This window comes from Ixodes scapularis, unplaced genomic scaffold (assembly GCF_016920785.2).
Source record: "Ixodes scapularis isolate PalLabHiFi unplaced genomic scaffold, ASM1692078v2 PGA_scaffold0__279_contigs__length_252992795, whole genome shotgun sequence".
NCBI classification, from domain to species: domain Eukaryota; kingdom Metazoa; phylum Arthropoda; class Arachnida; order Ixodida; family Ixodidae; genus Ixodes; species Ixodes scapularis.
In genome coordinates, this window is record NW_024609835.1 from 26,116,399 (window position 1) to 26,126,953 (window position 10,555).

At 44.2% G+C, this 10,555-nt stretch overlaps 1 protein-coding gene across 1 annotated transcript; it reads left to right on the top strand.

Annotated features, from left to right (window-relative positions):
* The first annotated feature begins 255 nt into the window (after positions 1–255).
* LOC120839711 (solute carrier family 2, facilitated glucose transporter member 8-like) lies at positions 256–4,687 on the top strand. The gene is made up of 2 exons (XM_042291545.1): positions 256–406; positions 3,522–4,687. The coding sequence occupies exons 1-2, from the start codon at positions 256–258 to the stop codon at positions 4,685–4,687; spliced, it is 1,317 nt and encodes a 438-aa protein (XP_042147479.1).
* The last annotated feature ends 5,868 nt before the right edge of the window (positions 4,688–10,555 follow it).

Here is a 10,555-nt window from a genome sequence, read left to right on the forward strand (position 1 = left end):
AATTATCACCGACTCTCCTCACGCCTTCCCTCTGTTTCCAGAGACCTCTTTGTCTTTAAGGCGGGCTGTAAGGCGGATGCACCGATCGTGTCTGAGAAGTCTTCACTTCTTCCCCAAAGTCCCGCCCAGGAGTGGACGCTCCCAGTTCCATGGTCGATCGACCCCGATTCGGTCGGGGGAAGCTCGTCGGGGACGCCCGACCTAAAGACGCAGAAGGCAGGACACCGTCGACTTTTGTTGGCCGTGACCGCGGCCATGATGGCTACCATGTCGTTCGGTCTGTCCGTGGGATACACGTCGCCTGCGCTGCCTGACATCCGCCAGCGAATGGACCTGTCTGACGACCAGAGCGACTGGTTCGGATCCTTGCTCAACATCGGCGCAATATTCGGAGCTCTTGCTGGAGGTAAGGTGGAACCTGATCCACTTGAAAAGTGTACACAAAAAGATATAGAGGGGAAAAGAACCGGAAGAAGAGAGATGAAGCGAGAGAGATAAACGTAGATCTGAAGCGGAAGATAGAGACTTTAAGAGAAAGAGAGAGAAAGAGATAGAGACAGAAGCAATGGCAGAAAGAGAGAAAAAGATAAAGAAGCTTCGAGAAAGAGAGAGATGAAAACAAATAAACAGAGCACTCTCTAAAAAAAAACGGACTGCAAGTTGGCTTTCCTGAAAAACACGATACAGGCAATTACGGCAAACAATACGAACATTCCAGCGAATCACGACGATTATATTAACATTAAACAAAGAAAGCAATGTCCGCAGGGACAATGAACATGACGTTTCACTCGCTTAACAGACCCTTTTGGCAAGTCTGCGCCACCGCCTGTCCGCCATTGCTTGCTCACATACTCCGAGCATGAACTGGGCACGAGCACTGCGTCAGTGTTCGGCGTGAACTCGGCTCGGCTCGTATTGGACACGAGCGCTACGTCAGGGTTCGGCGACGACTCGGATCCAGTCACGTGCTTCGTGTTCAAGCAATGACGACAGTCAATGTCGCTCGATGAACTTCTGAAAAAAAAAAAAATCTATTTCCGCGCACGTCTCCTTTTTTTTTTTTCTGATCTAATCGTTTTATGAGCTTCGTTATTCGCTGGGATCCTTCTGTTTTTCGTAATTATGTGCTTTCTCCGTGTTTTAGCGCAGAGGCGTTTTCTAGAGTGCAAGAGCGAGAGAAAACGACTGGGGGAGGGAAATTAAAAAAGATAGGAATACAAAGAACAAGACCAAGATAAAGAGGCAAATGAATAAAAACGTAGGGAAAAATCTACGTGTGGAGAGACGGAGAGATGCAAATGCAGAGACTATATTAGGCAACGAGAAGTACCCTTGAAAATAGGATATTTAATTTCCGAAGACAAAATTCACAAACTATAATGAAGCTCTCTATTATTTCGTGAAAATGTGAAGCCTGAAGCAATCCTCGAAGGAATGAAGTCTGTTAGAACTTCAAATAGGCAAATTGCCAACTTGTTCAACTCACATATATGACAAAAACGTCTTGTTGCCGATATTTCTACAATACTTTACTGGCTGTATTTACGAGGAAGCGTCCGAAGCCCATCTACAGGAGGTCAATCCCACGCTTTCGAAAAACACACTAGCTCTCTTTCTATTCAACAACATTGAATTAGCGACATTTTTATTTGATGCGCACGGTCGCATTCATCAGAAAGCAGCCACGTTTGTCACTGGCTGATTTTATTACACACACAAAAATGGGTTTACCTCTAGCTCAGAAAGGTAACCTTGCAGGAGTACCGAATAAACGTGATATTTTTTTTTCTCGATAATAGTGGATGAGAAGTTTGCCTGGGGACCACGAGACCAATAAATAAAGCGTTCCCATTCAAAAATCGTTTTCACACTGATTTATAATAGTTTGATAGGAAATGAGGATTAAACTTTACAAAGAAGCTATTTGATTGTACATAGTTGCACGATTACCGACGTCGACCGTTCAGGGGATATAGAGATTTCCACGAATACGTCTTTGCAACCCTCACCAAAGAAACTAGCCTCGAGAACCTTGTAGACAAGCATAAAGAATCTTACCCCCACAAACGAGAGACGAACAAGTTTATATACGCTGTTTTCAAGCTCGTTTAAGCCTCACCCGAACACCTGCAGGCAGTCCATATCTTCGAAGAGGCGCTAGCTATGAAAGGAGACATTAAAAAATAGTTTGGCGGCTCACTTTTTTCTTACGTGATATGAGACTGTGGGACACTTGGGGATGTTATGTGTTATTATATTTAGATACTATTATCTTCGCTTGGAATGTGTCGTAGAAATGCGTTTCACGGCTCAAAATATAAAACACGATAAGCATTTTGTAACTGTAACAAGCAAACAATAATTATAAAGACCGTTACATTTGATAAGCGTAACTCATCCTCCGCGTCTGGCAAAACCAGGTAAGCGCAGCGCATTCAACCATAAGAAAAAAAGAATGCAGTCTAGCAATATTTCCAGAGGGCAGGTTAATGCAATTTATTTTATTTCATATTATTTATTTTCTTCCGGATTATAATTAGATCTGATTGATGGCGAGAGCATGTTATGGGCCATCTTTGTCGTATTCTTTATAGACTTTATCTTGCCTGGCAGTGTTTCGGTGTTGTCAGCCGCGCTCTTCTTTTCTGTGACACCAAATATAGTTGATTCTGATTACGGATAGTACTTTTGTGTTTCAGTGGACCATCGTCGTTTAATCCTTTATACTTCAAGTTAATGTGAAACATAATATGAAGTTTAACATGTCACTTGGTTTAATTTTTTTTTTTTTTTTTGGCAGAGCCCCTTTTGCTTTTTTCCGAGATAATTCTGCTTATATCGAGTTCTTTCTGTCCCGGGGCTGCCTCGTTGTCAAAGCAATTTCTTTTCTCGTATTACTCCGCATAGAGTAACACGATGCGGTCATGTCTTTATACGAGCATACCACGATTACTATGGTGTTGATGCTAGGGTTATAAGCTGGCTGTCAGGTAATTGTGTGATATTTTTTTCCCAGACATGTCGAAAAATGCCTTAGGTGAAGTGAAGACTGAAGTTATGCGTTAATCCGGAGCAGTTAATTGTTCACGTACCTTCCCTGTGGCTCCGCATGTCCTTCTCTTTTTCTCTATCTCTAACTCTCGCTCTCTCTGTTCCAGCTTTCTTCCTTCATTCTAAATCTCGAATTCTTCATTTCTTCATGAGGAAGCTCGACAGCACCGCTGCTCAGGCTGATCAGCATCTCTTTGTCTGCACATCCTGCATCTCCTTGGTTTTCTATCGCTCTCAGAAAATATGTTAAGGAACTGTGGCCGTTATCCGTTACCGCTTTGCCGCTTTTGTTGCTCCTGCGCCATTAAACCTAGAACAGCAAGCACTTTACGGTTTACGTGACCTGTCTAATCCATGCATAAAGCATTCTGGCGCGCGACCAACTTTATTCCGGAGATTTTCTACTTGAAGCTCTTGTTGCTGTGAGCGAATTGCTTCATATCATTGCTCTCTTTTAAACGTTGCAGGTCAGCTCATCAGATTCATAGGCTGCAAACTCATTCTGCTACTCGCGACGGCCGTGAGTGTCACCGGTTGGCTTTGCATCGTCTCTGGTACAGTTCCCGGTGTACTCTTCTTCGGACGAGCTCTGACGGGCGCCTTCATGGGCATGACGTCAATAACGGCCGCTGTCTTCGTGTCGGAAGTAAGCCCCAAGAATATCCGAGGCCTCCTCAACGTCATGTGCTCCATGTCTTACTCCGTGGGCGTGCTCTTGGCGTACATCATGGGCAAGTGGCTGCACTACGACTGGTTCGCTGCGGCGAGCATGACCCCACCAGTTCTGATGGCCCTGATCTTGCCATGGCTCGCCGACTCCCCGCGATGGCTCTTCCAGGTTGGCCGTGATGAAGACGGCTTACGAGCTCTACACTTCTACGGGAGATCTGACGCGGATGAAGAGTACAAGGCGATGAGGGCCAACGTCGACGCCACCCAAAGGTTCCAACTGTCGGAGCTGAAGCAACCTTACATCTACAAGCCGTTCATGATGACTCTTTTAGCCCTGTTTCTGCAGCAGTTTTCGGGCATCGCCGTTCTGCTGTTGTACACGTACGACATATTTGCCCTGGCCGGCTGGAAACTATCCGCAGCCGACAGCTCCATCGTCGTGGGTACTGTTCCTCTGGTCGGCATAGCACTCGCCGTGGTACTCACTGACCGAATCGGGCGCCGTATACTCTTTCTCTTCTCACTGGGCGTGTCCGCGGTCAGTCTGGCAACACTGGGCACCTTTTATCACTTGAAGCAAATCAGGGGCGTGAGCTTCGTTGAGGCGTTCGGCTGGCTGCCTGTGGCCTCGCTCTGCGTGTTTTTCCTCGGCTTTTCGGTGGGCCTGCGTCCCTTACCACCTGTCCTCATGGGCGAACTTTTGCCAATTAGAATCAAGGGCTTCGCATCGGGCATTCTGATGTGCTTTTTCTTCACGTGCGCGACGTTCACAACGAAGGAGTACCATCCAATGATAATGTTCTTTGGACAAGGCGGCATCTACTGGTTCTACGCAAGCTTCATGGCGGCCGGCTTTGTCCTGGTGATGGTCCTCCTGCCCGAAACCAAGGGAAAGAGTTTAGAAGACATCGAAACAATTTTCGGCAAGAATCGGGAGCCACCGAAAGAAAACGGGTGCTAGCAGGAAAACATTTTTTTTTAATTGAACACTTTAGCAAAATTTAACCGTTCGGTAATTAAAGCAGCGTGTGCTGTCATCTATTTTCTGGACTAGCTCAAATAAACGACACTATATAAAGCATGCTCATATGAAAGTAAAGCTCACATAATTATTATTAATCACTTGTATGAAACTTGCAAGGACGATTCGCAGGGAGAAATTTTTTTTTTTTTTTGTATCTGCCGATATTGCATACGTTAAAAGGGGGCAGGGTCCTGTGATTGACAGCAGTATTTTTTATTTGATCTAAAAGCGCCAGCGGGTAAGGTATTGCATATGGCGACGTCACAGGAACGAGCTTAGTGTAAAGGTCTTTTCACACGGGGGTCGTTTGCTTACAATTTTTTACGTTACGTCATGAGTCACCGGGACATTCATGTTTCGTAAGGCGCATGCAAAGTTGCTCCTTAAACCTGTCGCCCCGCTTCATTCGAAGCAGGGATGTCCCGGAAACTCGAGACGCAAGTGTTCATAAGCTTTCGCAGCGCAACGTAATGTAGGAAAACGCCCCTGAGTGAGCCGACCTTTATGCCCAAGTAGACTACGTTGTCTCGTAAACAACCTCCGGCAAATCTAACTGCCGCTGACTTCGGAACAGCCTTCTTGAGATCGCCTAAATCTAAAGCTGACACTGAAGCGAGCTGCTGAAAAGCAAGTTATTCAGTCCTCTTCATTCACAGTAACACTTCTCATACACCATGCAAAGGACACGGTTTTCACTACAGGCCTGATGACCAAATTATCTGCGCACACGCCTCAAGAATTTCCAAAGCATGTTTGCTTCATAAATGCTTCGAACATGTCTGCGCACGGTTTCTTGTATGAGCAAGGTGACAGGGCCGCCATACAAAGAATGAGCATGCCTCAGACAGTGTTGTTTCCGGACTGCCTTTTGCACAATGTGTTGGCAGTGCGGCCGTGGCTTTAGCCTTGTACCGCAGGTAGGCAAAAGACACGCGAACGAACCTTGAGCTACACGGTGGCGCCATGCGATTGTTTTCCGCCGTAACCTCGTTTGGGAGGTATCTTTGGTTGACCTCCTTTCTTGAAGGCCACGTGCTCGCTCAGGAAGGTGGGTGAGAGAAACGCAGCATTGTTGCCTTCTTTTCTTTTTTTTTTTTTCTGCTTCCGATACGAGTCTGTTTGAGATAATGAGGCTGAAACAAAGCCGGAGTTTACGGAATATCTCGAAGCCACAATATGTATGCTTGTTTGACAGAAAAAAGGTCGTCTAGGATGGGACAGACGCTGTCTGTGTAGAGCAACCCGAGCGTCCAACACCGAAGAACTTCGAGAACAGATTTTGCGAATGGCGATGAATTCCCAGTGGTTCCGGAGGTTGTAGGGTCCAACATCTACCTACCACCATCAACAACCGACAACGGATCGAGCATGGAATTGACGGCAAGTTCAGGGTGCATGGCGAAATCGTCGGAAATGGAAACACGGTAATGATGGACACACTCAAAGGTCCTTGCGCTGTGTGGGCTGCGGCTATAATGAAAATTATGTTCTGTCTGTACTGTGTTATGCACCTTGTGATGTATATTTTGACCCTCTGTGGTATCTCTTACACCATGCGGAGAGCAAGTCGTCTGCTTCTTGCACAGCGGTTGCGGTGACGTCAGAACGAGGCCGAGTTCTCATTGGATTTTTTTTGGAAGGATAGTGGTAAGACCTTAACGCTAGATTCCTTGAGGTCTACCGACTGTCTTTCTCAATCAGCCAATAAGAGCTAGGCGTTGTGACACCATCGCAACCCTTGTGCGAGAAGCAAACAAACTTGCGCTCCGCGTATGTTTTGTGTCACGCGTCTGGTGGCGGCGATTTATGTCACGTGACACTACCTCACGTTTTGTCACGTAAAGCGGTCTTGTGTGACGTTGTGTTGCGTTCTTTAACTTAAACTTGGTTAAGTAAGGCATGTTAAGAATTGTTATACGATTCACGATCATTTCCTAAAATATGTTAGCTTGAAGTATAACGCGATTTGTCCCGTTGCCTCGCGATAGAATATTAGGTTATGTTATGAAATACAATACTACACAGGGTTATACTGTTCGATGTGTTACTTTGCGATGTGTTCGGTTGTGCCGTGTTATTTTGTGTTACGCTACACTAGGGGTCTCCAAACGTTTCGGCTAAAGGGCCTAATTGGGGATCTGTCAAAGTCTTTAGAGCTGGAAAATAAACAAGAAAATATAAATTAGCTTATACTAAGTAAACATGAATAGGCATATAAATATAGAAACGTATACTAGAGTAAAAAGAAAATTAAGGTGCATTAGTACATATAACAAGGTGTGTAGTTGGGCTAGTTGGTTGGTCATGTTGAAATTGTTTTAAAACAGCGCAAGAAGACGGGGGACCAGTGGAAGGAGGATACAGACACCAGCGCTGTGCACGTTTTCCTTCTATCGGTCTTCCGCCCTTCTGCGCTGTTTTAATACCATTTCAAAACGAATACACATACCTATATTTGGACTTCACTCTGTTTCTAACTATGACGCTGCAAAATTATTGTCACCCAGAAAACTTAGTAGACATAAATCAAAGTGCATAGGAACTTTGGCGTATTCACATGGGCAGAAAACTAATGAAGACGGTAGACCTGATGATGACAATATGCAATAGTTATGAGTCAAGGCTCTATGCACCATATACAAGAGAACGCAAAGAAATTTTAACACAATTACACAGACATAAAATGCTGGTGCACGATGAACAGTAAATATCATGGCGACGCCTTTCAACGCAGTTCTCACTCAATCTTTATCTTCGCTTAGGCTTTTAATCCGCGTCTCCGCGCTGATATTTTTTTAAGCGCGCTTATATCCGCATTGGCAGCACTGGGTTGCGGGCCGGGCTTTATGCAAAGACCGCGGCCATCTGCGGGCCGGTCAGATGCCCCGGGCGGGCCGGATCTAGCCCGCGGCTCGGGGTTTGGAGACCCCTGAGCTAGACTATGTTCCTTTGTGCTATGTTACGTTATATTAACTTACCGATTTTTACACGGTATTATGCTATACTTCGATCGCTATGCCACATAATGCTACTTTAGGTTATGGTATAGTCATGTTTTACTATATGGCTTTAATTGTGTCGGGTGAATAGGCCATTTCAAAAGGAGCCTTTGACAGCTATTAAGTCCGCGGTAGTGTATTTACCGCGTTTACTCAGCTGCGAAAGCGGAGGGGTTGATAGAAACTCTGCTCTGTGTTTCTAGCCGGCCTCTGCTGTTGGATCTTAGTCAATTAAAGACGATATTGTGCTACCGGCAACGCTGTATCTCAAATCAGGTTTAAAGAAGACGACAGAAAAAGTAGGCAAATTTTCAGTCGCGGATTGAATCTTTAACGGCACGTTTTCTTCATAGCGAGCATAGTGTTGCATTAATGAAGGAGGTGCGAGAGGCATTTTGGAAGTTAGTGTGGTGATCGCCGGTGTCGCCTCGGCGAAGACGAGGAAGCGCGCTCTGGGAGTTCTAGGGAGCCTTCATACAGTTTCACCACTTTCTGTCTTACCCCCCATTCACACTGGAAGCGGATCCGCGTTCGCGAAGCGGTTGCGAAAGCGGTTGTATAAAGATCCAGTGCAATTGCACGCGCATTTGATGTCATCGTGTGCGCGTGCAATTGTACTGAATCCTTATACAACCGCGTTCGCAACCGCTTTGCGAACGCGGATCCGCTTCCAGTGTGAATGAGCCCTTAGGGTGGCGGCATCTCGGTCATTTCTTCCCAGAATGCACGCGCTTCAATCTCGTTCGGAGCGAGCGCTTAGCTCTGCCCGGTGCTTTGGCGCCATTTTAAGGCCCATTCGGCACGCGCAGGCAGTTTTCAACAGAGTGTCGAACCGATATTTTTATCGGTTCGGTTCGGGTTCGGGTTCACGGCTTTCGGTTCAGTTCCGGTTCAGTTCCGGGGCGCAAAAATAACGGTTCAAACCGGTTCGAACCGGTTCGAACCGGTTTGAACCGCTAAATTGAGAATATATTTTCTGCGTTGTTCTGTCAACAGGCACTATTTAGGCCATGAAACTAACTGCTGTAAACAATCTGATTTTTGCGAGGACCTATTTTTGAGAATTTCGCGAATCGCCTACAATTCGCGAAAAATGGGTCCCGCGAACAATTTCGGTAAAAAGTAAACAGATTGAAATTTATAGTGAGATTCCACCGCGCCGAGAAAATTACAACCCACGAATTATTCAAAAACTTCAGCTTTGACCTAAATCGCGAAATTTTGAGCCCACGAAAAATAAGTCGTTTACAGTATATAGTTTTCTTTTTTTTTATCGTTTGTTCAATCCAGTTTTATTTTTAGGTACAAAAATTATAAAATTCGGTTATTTATACCTACACAACAAGAAAGGAAAATCTCCATTAACATACCAAACGTCGTGTTTATACGACTCAACCTCCCTTCGTTTACCAGAGTCACATACATTGTACCTGAATCGAAATGTTTTCGCGAAGTGAAGTAGGTTGCCTAAAATACCCGTGACAGGTACAACTTTGTATCGCAGTATTAGATGTTGAATCGTGGTTTTGCCCTTGAACTAAGAAATTAATTACAGTGAATAAAATCATGAAATGGGCACCTCGTCGCCATATATACCATAAAATGTGTTTTACGGAATACGTTTCACAATATATATATGACGACAAGACGACTGATCTTAAGGCAATATAATTTTAAAAATGTCACGAAAGTCACGGGACAAGTCCTTCCACTCTATATTTTATAAAAACACTAAGCGACAATCGCAATGCTTGTTTTTTCTAACTAGGATTGTTTGCCCTCAGCACCATGATGCGGGCGACGAATCATGCGAAAAGGAGTGGCTGAAATTGTTCACTCTAACCTATGAGCACCTTCGTACTGAGATCGAATCTGACCTAAAACAGTGCTTACCCATGCGAACATTTTCTATATTGGATAAACTGGCATAGCCGATTGAGGTTTGTTCTTGACAAGATGCCGGTCAATTTAATTTGGAAGTAAGCATCACCCTCGCTAATTGATGATTTTTGTTAAATAGAACAAAGTGGTATTTCATGCTCCACTCAATTCGGAAGCTACTTAATTGGATACTTTCTGAGAGTTTAAGTGTGCAATCGTCATAGTTCCATCATTCGTTCCAGTAAAAAAAGGCGATAATAAAACACATAAAAAACGCAATAATAAACTTCTATATATTTGAGAAGTTATATATGCGTGAGGAACACATATAGTTATTTAAACTAGCTTCAAAATAAAAAAACAACAACATTATTTAAAGCCTTTCCAAATCACCTATAACGTGTCTATAGAGGATAAAAGCGCCGAAAAAGATTTGCAGAACATCTTTCAGATAATTTAAAAGTGCATTTACTTATATATCTTTGAGGTGAGGATCTTCTATTTATGCTGCCGAATCTTCAGACAGGAATTAAGTATATTTGTATTATCATCGATAAATTTGACTTTATGAAGTTTACATAACCGCCTGAGACCGACACGGAAGGACGATACTCGAAAAGACGCCAGCTGTTGAGTCTTCGGCAACGTGCTTTTGTTAGCTGTTTTGCAGTGTAAAATACTGGGTTGCAGGGTATGCCAAAAAACACTGTGGTCACATGATATATTGCAAGGCAAATACACGAAATGTGCAGAAATAAGGAGATGACACGCAATTTTTTCTAAATAATCCCTTACACAACGCTTTGCTGCAAAAAGAGATGGATAGAAATTCATAAAATGATATTCCTAATTAAACATAGATTCCTCGCAGGGCAAATGAAGATTTTTAGAATCCTAATATAAGTCACTTTTGGGCATCAGCTTG

Coding starts and splice junctions, on each gene's coding strand:
- LOC120839711 (XM_042291545.1), top strand. CDS start 256: ATGATGGCTACCATGTCGTTCGGTCTGTCCGTGGGATACACGTCGCCT. Junction 407..3,521: donor ATTCGGAGCTCTTGCTGGAG/GTAAGGTGGAAC, acceptor TAAACGTTGCAG/GTCAGCTCATCAGATTCATA.